An 18,113-nucleotide genomic window follows, 5' to 3' on the forward strand; every position below is an offset into this window, starting at 1 on the left:
AAATCTCACACGAATCCGCAACGTGGGCACATAGCCTTAGGGTTAGGGTTGGAATTAGAGTTAGGGTTGGAATTAGGGCTAGGGTTGGAAATAGGGTTAAGATTAGGCTTGTGGTTAGGGTTACGGATAGGGTTAGGGGTGTGTTGGTGCAGCGCCCCAGAGTCCTGGTCGTTGCAGTACTGTGGCTCCGCCGCTAAGGGGGGCTATGGTACGTCTGATGGCACTGAAGGAGTTCATCTGACCAGGTATCACATACACCAATACATTTCACAGTCTCGCCTCCAGGGGGAGCTAAGGGTACTATTCATTAGGCCACTCCTCACAGTCTGGTAAAACTGGGGGTTAGGCAGGAAGTTAGAGAGAACGCTGACTGGGTTGGAACCAGGCAACACCTTGTGGCAGAGGGTGTTGTAGGGGAAGATTCGGTAGGGTCCCTGTCAGGGGTGGGATCCTGACAGAGGCCTGGCAAACAGAGAGAAAGCTACGGGACCGCGCCTGCACTTCATAGCGGCGGTGCCCTAAGAAAGGACAAGAAGCGAGATTTATTGTGCTGAGTGAGAAACGAGATCAACGCAACAGGGAGAATTCCAGTAGGAGTCGTGCTGTTAGACCGAGGCAACATCCTACTGAGGCGTAAATAACCGGTGGCCGGAACGCCGAGGAAGTACAGGGCTATAAGCATTACTTCAATCCAACGGCAGGGCAGAGAGCTATAGGCTGGCTGTCTCACCTACATCACCTACGCAGACATAAGGGGCAACTTGTGGAGAGGGGCGACTCTAGGGTCCCGGAAGAGCTCCGAGCCTTCCCATCATACGGTTGCGTCCTACCATAAGATCTGGGGGACGAGAAGAAGAAGAAGAACATCAGAATCGAGTTGTGAGGGAACACAAGAAACAGACACAACAGTTGTGGGGACTATCCCGAAAGCATAGCAGGGGAGGACCACAACACATAAGCGCTAGAAGGAAGGCACAGATTTCCACCTGCGAAGGGAACTCTGGAGGTGCCATCGGACCGGCCGGACTTGCGCAGCCCGGCTAACCGTATTCCGGACTGAGGACCCAGAAGCCTTCAGTAAAGAGGTAAAGAGACTGCAACCTGGTGTCCTCGTTATTTACTGCACCGCACCACCACCACCATCCACATCTATCATTGTGCGCCCCTCAGCAGGGTCACGGACCGGGTCTAGCCACCGTGACAACCCCAGAGCAGAGACTCAGAGGCCCGGTACCGGGTACCCCTCGGCCCTGCGGCAGTGGGGGCGCTACAACTTGGCGTCACGAACAGGATCTACTTAAGCCTGAAGAATCAGGTCATGTGTGCCTTGGAACTGTGATTTATTATACTTGGATTGTGACTTATTGCAAAGACTGTGCTGTGCCACTTGCCGCCAAAATCCGCCGCCATTACAGCGCTGAGGAGAGCGCAGGAGAAGAAGGGCGTGGAGTGGGCGTAGACAAGCTGGAGAGCGCGAACGACCATGGCCGCCCAGTCTAAATATGTCTGTGTCCTGAGGACGTGTCCGTCAGCAGCCGAGGTCCGCCTCCTCATTCTCTTTGGAGGATGGAGCCATGGAGACGGGGCCGCCCACGAAAGAGACCGCGGGAAGAGGACACTGGAGAGGAAGCGAAAATGGCGACGCCGGGAGCACCGCGTGGGAATGACTCAACTCAGTATGAGGCTGCACAACCCAGCACAGCCCCAGATACGCCATCATTGCGGGGACTGACCCTTGCGGAGCTACCGACGGGCCGGCCCCCATTGCCGCTGTCCGAGGAGTGTGTGGCTGCAGCCGAGGCCCGGCAAATAGCCTACCGCCTAGAAGCCGATGCCCGTGTGATCGCTCGGCTGGGCCAGCCCACGGAGGTTCGCCTGTCTCTGGTGTCCCCTGCTTCCTTCATCCCGGCCGTGGCAGAGTGTGAGCTGCAGGCCCAGGGCCTGAGGATCCTGCCGGAGGCGGAACACCTGCGGCGCCTGATGACAGCATGGAGGAATAGACCCCGACCCGCAGCCCAGGTCGATCTGACGAGCGTCGCGGAGACTCCGCCATCACACTGGGGTGTGGTGGTGTCCTTCAACTCCCGGAAAGGACAGGGAGTTATTCAGGAGATCGGGGAGCCACTACAGGTCCGTGTTGACCGCGAAGAAATAGAGCCCTGCGGGGGAAGGTATGATTCCGACCTGGAGCCGGGCGACGCGGTGACCTAGTGACCTACACCCGGTGGAGGATGGAAACTGGCGAAGCGGGCTGGATAGCTCGGGGCGTCCAGCGGTGTGTCGCACTCCAGGCTGCTACCGGGATATCTGAGGACGAGCCTCCTGCAGAGAAGACAGCAGAACCTGTCTCCACGAAACCCTCGGAAGCCCAGGTTCACCGCGTGCCCCTGGGTCGCGCTTGCCCGCGAGTAAGGAGGGCATCCAGAAGAGGGATCTTGTCGCTGCAGGAGCCAGGACCGGTCCTTGCTACACCAGCGCGACCCGTTGGCCGGGTGAGGCCTGGAAGAAGACCACCCCCTGCACAGCCACCATCAGAGTAAGCAAAAATGCTTTAATGACTGTAAATAGTTCATTGTTTTTCCTTGCTGTTTTGCTGCTAAAACCCGTCTAGGGTTACTCTTAAAGGGATCCCTTTTTTTTTTTGACCCGGGATCCCTATTGTTTTTGTTTGTTTTCTACGTTTGCACAAGTTACCAAAGAACTGCTGAATCATGAACAATGCATGATACAAACTTCTTGTATATAGTTTGCACCTTCTCAAAGGTGCTCTCTACTGGTTTTACATAAAAGACGGACTCTTTGCGAAGATACGGTTCTTGGAACCTGCACTGGAGTCCTTGCTGCATACGGACTTGCGGCTTGAGAAGTTGCACTACCTCATAGAGACTTGGTCCCCTCTTAAAGGGGATGTGGTTAGTGGTGAGTCCTCTTAGGAGCCATATAGGGATGGCTCAGTGATCTTGAACTGAAAGAACGAAAAATATGTTTTATACTGTGTATAGTAGTGGAAGGACAGTAGGCCCGGGCAGAAAGGGGCGGTCCTGTAACAGAAAGGAGAGGCAGTAGGTCTGGAGCAGTTAGGACAGGCGATCCTGCAGACGTAAAGTAGGAGAATGCATAAAAGTTAATTAGCCTTATATGTGATATAAGAAGGTCTTTAGTGGATTTAGCGAGTACGTCCTTAAAGGCAATGTTAAACTATTGTTCAGAATTTGCACTCAGTAGAATACCCGGTTGGGTAAGAAAAGTTATTTATAGTAAAGTTATTTAAAAGTATTTAACCATGTTTGTAACGTTGAAGTGTCCTCACCTCCCATAAAGGGAAGCTCTGTTAAAAAGTTGACTTGTACTTGCATTTTCAAAATTGCATGTCTTTTTGCTGACATGTATTATTGTTTTCTTCCCAGTCCAGGAGTACTGGATTTAACCGGGGGGGAGTGCAGCGCCCCAGAGTCCTGGTCGTTGCAGTACTGTGGCTCCGCCGCTAAGGGGGGCTATGGTACGTCTGATGGCACTGAAGGAGTTGATCTGACCAGGTATCACATACACCAATACATTTCACAGTCTGGCCTTCAGGGGGAGCTAAGGGTACTATTCATTAGGCCACTCCTCACAGTCTGGTAAAACTGGGGGTTAGGCAGGAAGTTAGAGAGAACGCTGACTGGGTTGGAACCAGGCAACACCTTGTGGCAGAGGGTGTTGTAGGGGAAGATTCGGTAGGGTCCCTGTCAGGGGTGGGATCCTGACAGAGGCCTGGCAAACAGAGAGAAAGCTACGGGACCGCGCCTGCACTTCATAGCGGCGGTGCCCTAAGAAAGGACAAGAAGCGAGATTTATTGTGCTGAGTGAGAAACGAGATCATCGCAACAGGGAGAATACCAGTAGGAGTCGTGCTGTTAGACCGAGGCAACATCCTACTGAGGCGTAAATAACCGGTGGCCGGAACGCCGAGGAAGTACAGGGCTCTAAGCATTACTTCAAACCAACGGCAGGGCAGAGAGCTATAGGCTGGCTGTCTCACCTACATCACCTACGCAGACATAGGGGGCAACTTGTGGAGAGGGGCGACTCTAGGGTCCCGGAAGAGCTCCGAGCCTTCCCGTCATACGGGTGCGTCCTACCATAAGATCTGGGGGACGAGAAGAAGAAGAACATCAGAATCGAGTTGTGAGGGAACACGAGAAACAGACACAACAGTTGTGGGGACTATCCCGTAAGCATAGCAGGGGAGGACCACAACACATAAGCGCTAGAAGGAAGGCACAGATTTCCACCTGCGAAGGGAACTCTGGAGGTGCCATCGGACCGGCCGGACTTGCGCAGCCCGGCTAACCATATTCCGGACTGAGGACCCAGAAGCCTTCAGTAAAGAGGTAAAGAGACTGCAACCTGGTGTCCTCGTTATTTACTGCACCGTACCACCACCACCATCCACATTTATCATTGTGCGCCCCTCAGCAGGGTCACGGACCGGGTCTAGCCACCGTGACAACCCCAGAGCAGAGACTCAGAGGCCCGGTACCGGGTACCCCTCGGCCCTGGGGCAGTGGGGGCGCTACATTGGGGTTACAGTTGTGGTTAGGGTTGGGATTAGGGTTAGGGTTGGGATTAGGGTTAGGATTAGGGTTAGGGTTGGAATTAGGGTTACGGGTGTGTTGGGGTTAGGGTTGTGGTTAGGGGTGTGTTGGGGTTAGGGTTGTGATTAGGGTTATGGCTACAGTTGGGATTAGGAGTAGGGGTGTGTTGGGTTAGGGTTGTGGTTAGGGGTGTGTTGGGGTTAGGGTTATATCTAGAGTTGGGATTAGGGTTTGGGGTGTGTTGGGGTTAGTGTTGGAGTTAGAATTGAGGGGTTTCCACTGTTTAGGCACATCAGGGGTCTCCAAACGCAACATGGCGCCACCATTGATTCCAGCCAATCTTGCGTTCAAAAAGTCAAATGGTGCTCCCTCCCTTCCAAGCCCCGACGTGCGCCCAAACAGTGGTTTACCCCCACATATGGGGTACCAGCGTACTCAGGACAAACTGGGCAACAACTGTTGGGGTCCAATTTCTCCTGTTACCCTTGCAAAAATAAAAAAATACTTGCTAAAACATAATTTTTGAGGAAAGAACAATTATTTTTTATTTTCACGGCTCTGCGTTATAAACTTCTGTGAAGCACTTGGGGGTTGAAAGTGCTCACCACACATCTAGATAAGTTCCTTGGGGGGTCTAGTTTCTAAAATGGGGTAACTTGTGGGGTGTTTCTACTGTTTAGGCACATCAGGGGCTCTGCAAATGCAATGTGACGCCCGCAGACCATTCCATCAAAGTCTGCATTTCAAATGTCACTACTTCCCTTCTGAGCCCTGACGTGTGCCAGTGGTTTACCCCCACATATGGGGTATCAGCGTACTCACAACAAACTGGGCAACAAATATTGGGGCCCAATTTCTCCTGTTACCCTTGTGAAAATAAAAAATTGCTTGCTAAAACATCTTTTTTGAGGAAAGAAAAGTGATTTTTTATTTTCACGGCTCTGCGTTGTAAACTTCTGTGAAGCACTTTGGGGTTGAACGTGCTCACCACACATCTAGATAAGTTCCTTGGGGGGTCTAGTTTCCAAAATGGGGTCACTTGTGGGGGGTTTCTACTGTTTAGGCATATCAGGGGCTCTGCAAACGTAACATGATGCCCGCAGAGCATTCCATCAAAGTCTGCATTCCAAAACGTCACTACTTCCCTTCCGAGCCCCGGCATGTGCCCAAACAGTGGTTTACCCCCACATATGGGGTATCAGCGTACTCAGGAGAAACTGGACAACAACTTTTGGGGTCCAATTTCTCCTGTTACCCTTGGGAAAATAAAAAATTGTGGGCTAAAAAATCATTTTTGAGAAAAGAAAAATTATTTTTTATTTTCATGGCTCTGCGTTATAAACTTCTGTGAAGCACTTGGGGGTTCAAAGTGCTCACCACACATCTAGATTAGTTCCTTGGGAGGTCTAGTTTCCAAAATAGGGTCACTTGTGCGGGAGCTCCAATGTTTAGGCACACAGGGGCTCTCCAAACGCGACATGGTGTCCGCTAATGATTGGAGCTAATTTTCCATTCAAAAAGCCAAATGGCGTACCTTCCCTTCCGAGCCCTGCCGTGCGCCCAAACAGTGGTTTACCCCCACATATGGGGTATCATCGTACTCAGGACAAACTGGACAACAACATTTGGGGTCCAATTTCTCCTATTACCCTTGGGAAAATAAAAAATTCTGGGCTAAAAATCATTTTTGAGGAAAGAAAAATTATTTTTTATTTTCACGGCTCTGCGTTATAAACTTCTGTGAAGCACCTGGGGGTTATAAGTGCTCACTATGCATCTAGATAAGTTCCTTGGGGGGGTCTAGTTTCCAAAATGGGGTCACTTGTAGGGGAGCTCCAATGTTTAGGCACACAGGGGCTCTCCAAACCCGACATGGTGTCCGCTAACGATTGGAGCTAATTTTCCATTCAAAAAGTCAAATGGCACGCCTCCCCTTCCGAGCCTTGCCGTGCACCCAAACAGTGGTTTACCCCCACATATGAGGTATCGGCGTACTCAGGAGAAATTGCCCAACAAATTTTAGGATCCATTTTATCCTGTTGCCCATGTGAAAATGAAAAAATTGAGGCTAAAAGAAATTTTGTGTGAAAAAAAGTACTTTTTCATTTTTACGGATCAATTTGTGAAGCACCTGAGGGTTTAAAGTGCTCACTATGCTTCTAGATAAGTTCCTTGGGGGGTCTAGTTTCCAAAATGGGGTCACTTGTGGGGGAGCTCCAATGTTTAGGCACACAGGGGCTCTCCAAACGTGACATGGTGTCCGCTAGCGATGGAGATAATTTTTCATTCAAAAAGTCAAATGGCGCTCCTTCCCTTCCGAGCCTTACCATGTGCCCAAACAGTGGTTTACCCCCACATGTGAGGTATCGGTGTACTCAGGAGAAATTGTCCAACAAATTTTAGGATCTATTTTATCCAGTTGCCCATGTGAAAATGAAAAAATTGAGGCTAAAATAATTTTTTTGTGAAAATAAAGTACTGTTTCATTTTTACGGATCAATTTGTGAAGCACCTGGGGGTTTAAAGTGCTCACTATGCTTCTAGATAAGTTCCTTGGGGGGTCTAGTTTCCAAAATGGGGTCACTTGTGGGGGAGCTCCAATGTTTAGGCACACGGGGGCTCATCAAACTCGACATGGTGTCCGCTAAAGATTGGAGCCAATTTTTCATTCAAAAAGTCAAATGGCGCTCCTTCCCTTCCGAGCCCTGTCGTGCGCCCAAACAGTGGTTTACCCCCACATATGAGGTATCAGCGTACTCAGGACAAATTGGACAACAACGTTCGTGGTCCAGTTTCTCCTTTTACCCTTGGCAAAATAAAAAAATTGTTGCTAAAATATCATTTTTGTGACTAAAAAGTTAAATGTTCATTTTTTACTTCCATGTTGCTTCTGCTGCTGTGAAACACCTGAAGGGTTAATAAACTTCTTGAATGTGGTTTTGAGCACCTTGAGGGGTGCAGTTTTTAGAATGGTGTCACTTTTGGGTATTTTCAGCCATATAGAACCCTCAAACTGACTTCAAATGTGAGGTGGTCCCTAAAAAAAATGGTTTTGTAAATTTTGTTGTAAAAATGAGAAATCACTGGTCAAATTTTAACCCTTATAACTTCCTAGCAAAAAAAAAAATTTGTTTCCAAAATTGTGCTGATGTAAAGTAGACATGTGGGAAATGTTATTTATTAACTATTTTGTGTCACATAACTCTCTGGTTTAACAGAATAAAAATTCAAAATGTGAAAATTGCGAAATTTTCAAAATTTTCGCCAAATTTCCGTTTTTTCACAAATAAACTCAGAAATTATCGACCTAAATTTACCACTAACATGAAGCCCAATATGTCACGAAAAAACAATCTCAGAATCGCTAGGATCCGTTGAAGCGTTCCTGATTTATTACCTCATAAAGGGACACTGGTCAGAATTGCAAAAAACGGCAAGGTCATTAAGGCCAAAATAGGCTGGGTTATGAAGGGGTTAAAAAACCATCCCTTGACCAAAACTGTGCCACTAACTATAGACCTGTCTCTAATCTTCCCTTCATCTCTAAACTGCTCGAACACCTGGTCCACTCCCCTCTTATCCGCTATCTCTCAGACAACTTTCTTCTCGACCCTCTTCAATCTGGCTTCCGCTCTTTACACTCTACTGAAACTGCCCTCACTAAAGTCTCTAATGATCTATTAACAGCTAAATCTAATGGTCACTAATTCTCTCCGCAGCATTCGATACTGTGGATTATCAGCTCCTCCTCACTATGCTCCGCTCCATCGGCCTCAAGGACACAGTTCTCTCCTGGTTCTCCTCCTATCTCTCTGACCGATCCTTCACTGTATGTTTTGCTGGTTCCTCCTCCTCTCACCTTCCCCTTACTGTAGGGGTTCCTCAAGGATCAGTCCTAGGCCCCCTCCTCTTCTCTTTGTATATCGCCCCTGTTGAACAAACAATCAGTAGATTTGGGTTCCAGTACCATCTCTATGCAGATGACACCCAATTATACACTTCTTCTCCTGACATCACGCCTGCCTTTTTAGAAAACGCCACTGATTGACTTACCGCATTCTCTAACATCATGTCCTCCCTCTATCTGAAACTGAACCTGTCAAAAACTAAACTCCTTGTGTTTCCTCCCTCTATTAACCTACATGTGCCCGACATTGCCATTTCCATGTGTGGTTCCACCATTACTCCCAAGCAACATGCTTGCTGCCTTGGGGTCATACTTGATTCCGAGCTTTTATTCACACCGTACATCAGATCTCTGGCTCACTCTTGATATCTGCACCTCAAAAACATTTCTAGAATTCGACCTTTTCTGACTTCGACACTGCAAAAACGATTACTGTTTCTCTTATTCATTCTCTTCTGGACTATTGTAACTCTCTACTAATCGGCCTCCCTCTTACCAAACTCACCCCTCTCCAATCTGTCCTGAATGCTGCAGCCAGGATCATATTCCTCAGCAATCGTTATACCGATGCCTCTACCTTGTGCCAGTCATTACACTGGTTACCCATCCACTCCAGAATCCAGTACAAAACTATTACCCTCATCCACAAAGCACTCCATGGCTCAGCACCACCCTACATCTCCTCCCTGGTCTCAGCCTACCACCCTACCCGTGCTCTCCATTCTGCTAATGACCTGAGGTTAACATCCTCAATAATTAGAACCTCCCACTCCCGTCCCGTCTCCAAGACTTTTCACGTGCTGCGCCAATTCTTTGGAATGCACTACCCAGGTTAATACGATTAATCCCCAAAGTTTTAAGCGAGTCCCAAAAACGCATTTGTTCAGACTGGCATACCGCCTCATTGCATTAACCTAACTATCCCTGTGTGGCCCATTCATATAACTTAAACCATAATCAGGTTCCTCGCATCATGTTCTCATACACTTTATGCAGTTAATAGCTCTCTGTGTCTGTACTGCTACATACTTAGGCTGATAACTGGTTCATGCAGATTTACATGAACACCTGATCCTTACACTATGGCTGGTCCGAACAACAAAAGCAATTGTTACCATCACCTCTCGTGTCTCCCCTTTTTCCTCAAAGATTGTAAGCTTGCGAGCAGGGCCCTTATTCCTCTTGGCATCTGTTTTGATCTGTGTGTTTATTGTTATGCTGTAAAGTCCATTGTCTGTACAAATCCTCTCTATAATGTAAAGTGCTGCGGAATATGTTGGCGCTATATAAATAAAATTATTATTGTTATTATTAGATGTATACATCCCAACGTCCTGTGTATGATGGAGCTGCATACATCCCCCTGTGCTGTGTATGATGGAGGTGTATACATCCCTCTGTACTGTGCATGATGGAGTTGCATACATCCCTGTGTATGATGGAGAATACATCCCCCGGTACTGTGTATGATGGAGGTGTATCCATCCTCATGTACTGTGTATGATGAAGGTGTATACATCCCTCTGTATTGTGTATGATAAAGGTATATATATCCCCATGTACTGTGTATGATGGAGGTGTATACATCCCCCTGAACTGTGCATGATGGAGGTGTATACATCCATCTGTCCTGTGTATGATGGAGGTGTATACATCCCCCTGTACTGTGTATGATGGAGGTGTATACATCCCTGTGTGCTGTGTATGATGGAGGTGTATACATCCCGCTGTACTGTGTATGATGGAGGTGTATACATTCCCCTATCCTGTGTATGATGGAGGTGTATACATCCCTCTGTACTGTGTATGATGGAGGTGTATACATCCCTCTGTATGATGGAGGTGTATACATCCCCCTGTACTGTGTATGATGGAGGTGTATACATCCCTCTGTCCTGTGTATGATGGAGGTGTATACATCCCTCTGTACTGTGTATGATGGAGGTGTATACATCCCTCTGTCCTGTGTATGATGGAGGTGTATACATCCCTCTGTACTGTGTATGATGGAGGTGTATACATGCAGCGCCCCAGAGTCCTGGTCGTTGCAGTACTATGGCTCCGCCACTAAGGGGAGCTATGGTGCGTCTGATGGCACTGAAGGGGTTCATCTGATCAGGTATCACAGACACCAATACATTTCACAGCCGGGCCTCCGGGGGGAGCTAAGGGTTCTATTCACTAGGCCACTCCCCACCATAGTGGGTAAACTGGGGGTCAGGCAGGAAGTTAGATCAGAAAGCTGACTGGGTTGGAACCAGGCAACACCTTGTGGCAGAGGGTGTTGTGGGGGAAGATTCGGTAGGGTCCCTGTCAGGGGTGGGATCCTGACAGAGGCTTGGCAACTTGAACGAACGTAACGGGACCGTGCCTGCTCCGGGTAGCGGCGGTGCCCAAGGAAGGACTAGAAGAGAGATAGATTGTGCTGAGTGAGAAACGAGATCACGCAAAAGGAGAAATACCAGTAGGGGTCGTGCTGTAAGATCGAGGCAACATCCTACTGAGGCGCACTACCGGTGGCCGGAACGCCGAGGGAGTATAATAACATTCAGCTTCAAGCAATACTCCAAACAGCGGCAGGACAGTCAGTCTAAGGCGGGCTGTCTAACTTATATCACCTATGCAGTCTTGGGGGGCAACTTGTGGAGAGGGGCGACTCTAGGGTCCCGGAAGAGCTCCGAGCCTACCCGTCAAACGGGTGCCGTCCCAACCAGAACACCAGGGAGGGACGGAGTATTAGCAGAACATCATCTAATTGAGTTGTGAGGGAACTTAAGAAACAGACACAACAGTTGTGGGGACTTTCCGTAAGCACAGCAGGGAAGGACCACAACACATAGCGCTAGAAGGAAGGCACAGATTTCCACCTGTGAAGAGAACTCTGGAGGTGCCATTGGACCGGCCGGTCTTGTGCAGCCTGGTGAACCGTATTCCGGACTGAGGACCCAGAGATCTTCAGTAAAGAGGTAAAGAGACTGCAACCCGGTGTCCTCGTTATTTACTGCACTGCACTACCACACTATCACCACCATTTACACCGATTCAATCTGCTGTGCGCCCCACGGCAGGGTCACGGACCGGGCCTAGCCGCCGTGACAACCCCGGAGCAGAGACTCAGAGGCCCGGCACCGGGTACCCCTCGGCCCTGCGGCAGTGGGGGCGCTACATACATCCCCCTGTACTGTGTATGATGGAGGTGTATACATCCCCCTGTACTGTGTATGATGGAGGTGTATACATACCTCTGTACTGTGTATGATGGAGGTGTATAAATCCCTCTGTACTGTGTATGATGGAGGAGTATACATCCCTCTGTATTGTGTATGATGGAGGTGTATCCATCCCCATGTACTGTGTATGATGGAGGTGTATAGATCCCCCGGTAATGTGTATGATGAAGGTGTATACATCCCTCTGTACTGTGTATGATGGAGGTGTACACATCCCTCTTTACTGTGTATGATGGAGGTGTATACATCCCCCTGTACTGTGTATGTTGGAGGTGTATATTGTACATCCCTCTGTACTGTGTATGATGGAGGTGTATACATCCCCCTGTTCTGTTTATGATGGAGGTGTATACATCCCTCTGTACTGCGTATGATGGAGGTGTATACATCCCCCTGTGCTGTGTATGATGGAGGTGTATACATCCCCCTGTACTCTATGATGGAGGTGTATCCATCCCCCTGTACTCTGTATGATGTGTATACATCCCCCTGTACTGTGTATGATAGAGGTGTATACATCCCTCTGTACTGTGTTTGATGGAGGTGTATACATCCCCTTGTACTGTGTATGAATGAGATGTATACATTCCCCTATCCTGTGTATGATGGAGGTGTATACATCCCCCGGTAATGTGTATGATGAAGGTGTATACATCCCTCTGTACTGTGTATGATGGATGTATACACCTCCATCATACACTGTACAGAGGGATGTATACACGTCCATCATACACTGTACAGAGGGATGTATACACCTTTCTCTGTACGATGGAGGTGTATAAATCCCTCTGTACAGTGTATGATGGAGGTGTACACATCCCTCTTTACTGTGTATGATGGAGGTGTATACATCCCTCTGTCCTGTGTATGATAGAGGTGTATACATCCCTCTGCTCTGTGTATAATGGAGGTGTATACATCCCTCTGTACTGTGTATGATGGAGGTATGTACATCCCCCTGTACTGTGTATGATGGAGGTGTATACTGTACATCCCTCTGTACTGTGTATGATGGAGGTGTATACATCCCCCTGTTCTGTTTATGATGGAGGTGTATACATCCCTCTGTACTGTGTATGATGGAGGTGTATACATCCCCCTGTTCTGTGTATGATGTGTATACATCCCCCTGTGCTGTGCATGATGGAGGTGTATACATCCCCCTGTACTCTGTATGATGGAGGTGTATCCATCCCCCTGTACTCTGTATGATGTGTATACATCCCCCTGTGCTGTGTATGATGGAGGTGTATACATCCCCCTGTACTCTGTATTATGGAGGTGTATACATCCCCCTGTTCTGTGTATGATGTGTATACATCCCCCTGTGCTGTGTATGATGGAGGTGTATACATCCCCCTGTACTCTGTATGATGGAGGTGTATACATTCCTCTGTCCTGTGTATGATGGAGGTGTGTACATCCCTCTGTACTGTGTATGATAGAGGTGTATATATCCCTCTGTACTGTGTATGATGGAGGTGTATACATCCCCCTGTTCTGTGTATGATGGAGGTGTATACATCCCCCTGTACTCTGTATGATGGAGGTGTATCCATCCCCCTGTACTCTGTATGATGTGTATACATCCCCCTGTGCTGTGTATGACGGAGGTGTATACATCCCCCTGTACTCTGTATGATGGAGGTGTATACATCCCCCTGTTCTGTGTATGATGTGTATACATCCCCCTGTGCTGTGTATGATGGAGGTGTATACATCCCCCTGTACTCTGTATGATGGAGGTGTATACATTCCCCTGTCCTGTGTATGATGGAGGTGTATACATCCCTCTGTACTGTGTATGATAGAGGTGTATATATCCCTCTGTACTGTGTATGATGGAGGTGTATACATCCCCCTGTTCTGTGTATGATGGAGGTGTATACATCCCCCTGTACTCTGTATGATGGAGGTGTATACATTCCCCTGTCCTGTGTATGATAGAGGTGTATATATCCCTCTGTACTGTGTATGATGGAGGTGTATACATCCCCCTGTTCTGTGTATGATAGAGGTGTATACATCCCTCTGTACTGTGTATGGTGGAGATGTATACATTTCCTGCCCTGTGTGTACACGTATGTTTGGGCCTTAGGCCGACAGTACCCTTCCTGTCAGCCATGTCGCACTGGTAATGGTTGGGGATTCTGGCTGCAGGAAGATGGAGGATGCAGTTACTATGGTGACAGCAGACAGTGCTGCAGCCTTCGCTCCATATATCCCCTCACACAACATCTCTCCCAACTGAGAAACCTGACAAAATCACAAGTACTACCCCATCATCCACAGTCTGCACTTACACTGATCCGCACCAGAGCATCCATGATGGAGGTGAAAGCCTGCAGCTCATCCCCTTCTGCCATACTGCTCGCCTGCTGGAGGAGGAAAACGAAGGACAAGGAGAGCATGAGCAGTGTGGAGCAGGGGAGGGGAGAGACCACCCCCATCATCATCAGCAGCAGCAGTGACAGCTAATACTACTACCACCCCCATCACCTTCATCATGACCAGACACATCTACTACCACCACTCTTATCATCATCATCACTAGATACATCTACTACCACCGCCATCATCACCAGACACATCTACTACTACCACCACCATCATCACCAGGCATATCTGCTATTACCACCACCATTACCAGAAACATCTACTACTACCACCCCCATTCATCATGACCAGACACATCTACCACTACTACCCACATCATCATCACAAGTGAGGCTCTTACAAAGGACTACTCCTCTCACTCCTACTCCATCATCAGACACATCTACTACCACCCCCATCAACATCACCAGACACATCTACTACTACTACCACCCCCATCATCATCACCAGACACATCTACTACCACCACCCCATCATCAGACACATCTATTACTACCACCCCATCATCATCCCCAGGCACACGTACTATTATTCCATCATCACCAGACGCATCTACTACTACCACCCAATCACCAGAGACATCTACTACTACCACCCCATCATCATAAGCAGACACGTACTACTACCACCCCCATCAGTCACAGCTACTACTATTACCCTATCATCAGACACATCTACTACAGCCCACATCAGACATATTTACTACTACCACCCCATCATCATCACCAGATACATCTACTACCACCCCCATCAACATCACAAGACACATCCGCTACCACCACCCCATCATAATCAACAGACACATCTATTACTACCACCCCCATCATTACCAGACACACGTACTATTATTCCATCATCACCAGACACATCTACTACTACCACCCCATCATCATAACCAGAAACATCTTCTACCACCCCATCATCATCACCACAAGCATCTACTACTACCACCCCATCACCAGACACATCTACTACTACCACCCCATCATAAGCAGACACATACTACTACCACCCCCATCAGACACATCTACTACTATCACCCCATCATCATAACCAGAAACATTTTCTACCACCCAATCATCATCACCAGAAGCATCTACTACTACCACCCCATCACCAGACACATCTACTACTACCACCCCATCATCATAAGCAGACACATACTACTACCACCCCCATCAGAAACATCTACTACTATCACCCCATCATCATCATCAGACACATCTACTACCACTAACATCATCACCAGACATACAGTATCTACTACTACCACCCCATCATCATCACCAGACACATCTACTACTACCTCCATCATAAGACACATTTACTACTACCACCCCCATCAGCATCATTAGACACATCTACTACTACAACCCCCATCAGACATTTACTACTACCACCCCCATCATCACCACTTCCAGCACAAGACTGTTTCTATCACTTATCTTCCACTTGCTTAGGACTCCTCCTCCTCCTGCACAGGACTACACCTCTTACACCTCCTCCTGCACAGGACTAATCTTAGTTCTCACTCCTCCTCCTGCTGCATAAGACTTCTCTCACTCCACCTCATACTGCACAGGTCTACTCTCACTCTTACTCATCCTGCATAAGAATACTCCTCTCACTACTCCTCATCCTGCATAGGAGAGACACTACACCTCCTACTGCACAGGGCCTCTGCTCTTACTTTTCCTCCTTCTCTTCCAGCACAGGACTACTCCTATCAATCTTCCTCCTGTACAGGACTACTCCTCACAATGCTCCTGTCACGGATTCCAGGGAGGATATCTTTATCATCCCCACCGCTCACACTAATATGTCATGAACCGGGTTTGCTTGGTTGCCCAGTTCTTTCTGAAGGAGATTTATCTATATCCCACTTCCCAGTTCTGGTTTGGAACCTGCAGCTCTCTGGCACCCCACTTACCCTGAGGTCAGATGGGGTACTGCACCTAGGATAATTAGTCACCAGAAAGGCTGCCTTACTTTGTACTGGCTAATGGGCACATTGCAGCGAGGGCAATATAACTACTCCCACTCAGGCGAGCACAATAATTATCATCGCCATCTGTCGTTACAAAGTCTCCCAAAGGCACAGGACAAATCCGCTGCCACCAGCTCCTATTTCTTAATAACGGATCCGGAGCCAACCCAAATTAGTAGCGTAATTCCCTTCAGAGGATGAGACAGTAGGTTATAGAGCAAGGAGAAACGAAGCTAGTAATTTTATATATTTTACTCCAAAAAGATAGGCAGTGTTTACAAGAGGGTAAAAGGATATTATAAAAGTAGACAAGTATCGTATGTACAGTATAATTACAAATAAAATGGGATTAACATTGAAAAAAAAACCGCTTACAGTTCCTTATGTCATTTCAACTCATGGCAGACCATGGTGCTGTGGGGAATGGGCATATATCCCAGTGCATCGCAGATGTGACTCTCAGCTCATTCCTTGGACAAAAGACCCGTGAAGACTGATGTCTCACTCACTTATCTCCACACCCAAAACCAAGGCACTCCCCCTGTGGTGACCTCACTCAGAGGCTGAATACTCCTTTTTCTTAGAGTTATGACAAGCCATTTCTATACATAACTCGCTGTGTGGACCTCGTAGAAGTATGACACAACTATCATGATGCTTATGGAGCGGCCCCCAGACGCAGGACAACGGGGTACTCGGTACCGGGTCTCTCGGTTCTGAGGATGTCATGGTGGCCCGACCCGGTCTGTGGTCCTGCTAAGGGGCGCTCAATAAAAGGTGTAGGTGGTGGAGTAGGTCGCAGTAAATAACGAGGACACAGGGTTGCAGTCTCTTTACCTCTTTACTGAAGGCTTCGGCATCCGCAATCCAGAGCACTGCTAACAGGGCTGGCTGAGACTGGCCAGTCCAAAGGCACATCCAGAGTTCCCTTTACAGATGGAAATCAGTGTCCTTCCTACCAGCGCCTGTGTGTTGTAGTACCTCCCTGCTGAGCACCACGGGATAGTCCTCACAACCGTCGTGTATGTTTCTGTTCTTTCTCTCCGTCCCCCAGATGATATGGATAGGACGCACCCGTATGACGGGGGTAGGCCTGGAGTTATTTTATAGGGACCCTAGAGACGCCCCTCTCCCTCAATTGCCTCCGTTGTCTTCGTTAGGTGTAAAGGTGAGACAGCCAACCTAAAGTTAACTGCCCGGCCGTAGTTCAAAGTAATGCGTAGAGTCTATTACTTCCTCGGCGTTCCAGCCACCGGCTACGCGCCTCAGAAGGATGTTGCTGATCTTGGGGCACGACTCCTTCTGGTTCTATCTCCTTTGTGCTGTGATCCCGTTTCTCACTTCTCCACAATATGCTTCACTTCGTGTCCTTTTTTAGGAGTCTGCCGCTATAAGGCACAGTCATGGCTCCGTAACGATCTGTCCTTTCCTAGGGCTCTGTCAGGTTCCCACCCCTGACAGGTCCTGTCTTGAGCTCTCCCCAGCTACTTTCTCCCTGACTTCCTATCCAACCCCCAGTTTTACCCAGGTGTGAGGAGTGGCCTAGTAGATAGGACCCTTTTGCTCCCCCTGGCGGCCGGAGTGTGAAGTGTAATGTGTGTCTGTGATACCTGCAAGGTGAACTCTTTTAGTGCAATCAGACGTACCATCACTCCCCTTAGTGGCGGAGCGACAGTACTGCAACGACCAGGACTCTGGGGCGCTGCACTGACACCGTAATGAGGGTTCTTTTAAGTAAAAACATGGCATAGACATATGACCCGCTTACTGAGAAACCCGTTCCTTGCACTTCGTTGGGTTTAGATCCTAGTGATTTCAGTGAGTTATAGATTTCTTGGTTGACATTCGGAATATATAACCCTTATATCTCTATCCCTGATCGGTGCCATTATACATAACTTTTCAAGAACAAAAGAGTCCCATGCGGTTTGAAAGTTGCTTTACCAGTTATAGCTGGTATCAGGCGGGAAGAGGGGTTTAGACAAAAACTAGGAGTTAGTCCTACCGGTAACGGT

General features: G+C 48.3%; 1 protein-coding gene across 5 annotated transcripts in view; it reads right to left on the reverse strand.

Annotated features, from left to right (window-relative positions):
• The window catches only part of TRIM46 (tripartite motif containing 46), a 131,595-nt gene that overhangs the window by 86,005 nt on the left and 27,477 nt on the right, over window positions 1-18,113 (reverse strand). For 2 of the 5 annotated variants that reach the window (XM_077255998.1, XM_077255992.1), the window contains exon 1: window positions 14,018-14,145. The exons of 2 other annotated variants lie outside the window; for them this stretch is intronic. In XM_077255998.1, coding sequence (XP_077112113.1) covers window positions 14,018-14,125 — 108 coding nt within the window. In that variant the 5' untranslated portion in view covers window positions 14,126-14,145. Of the gene's footprint in view, window positions 1-14,017; window positions 14,146-18,113 lie in introns of those variants that run through there. One more of the 5 variants, XM_077256007.1, reaches the window with a different exon arrangement.

The sequence above is a fragment of the Ranitomeya variabilis genome, chromosome 1, assembly GCF_051348905.1.
Source record: "Ranitomeya variabilis isolate aRanVar5 chromosome 1, aRanVar5.hap1, whole genome shotgun sequence".
NCBI classification, from domain to species: Eukaryota; Metazoa; Chordata; class Amphibia; order Anura; family Dendrobatidae; genus Ranitomeya; species Ranitomeya variabilis.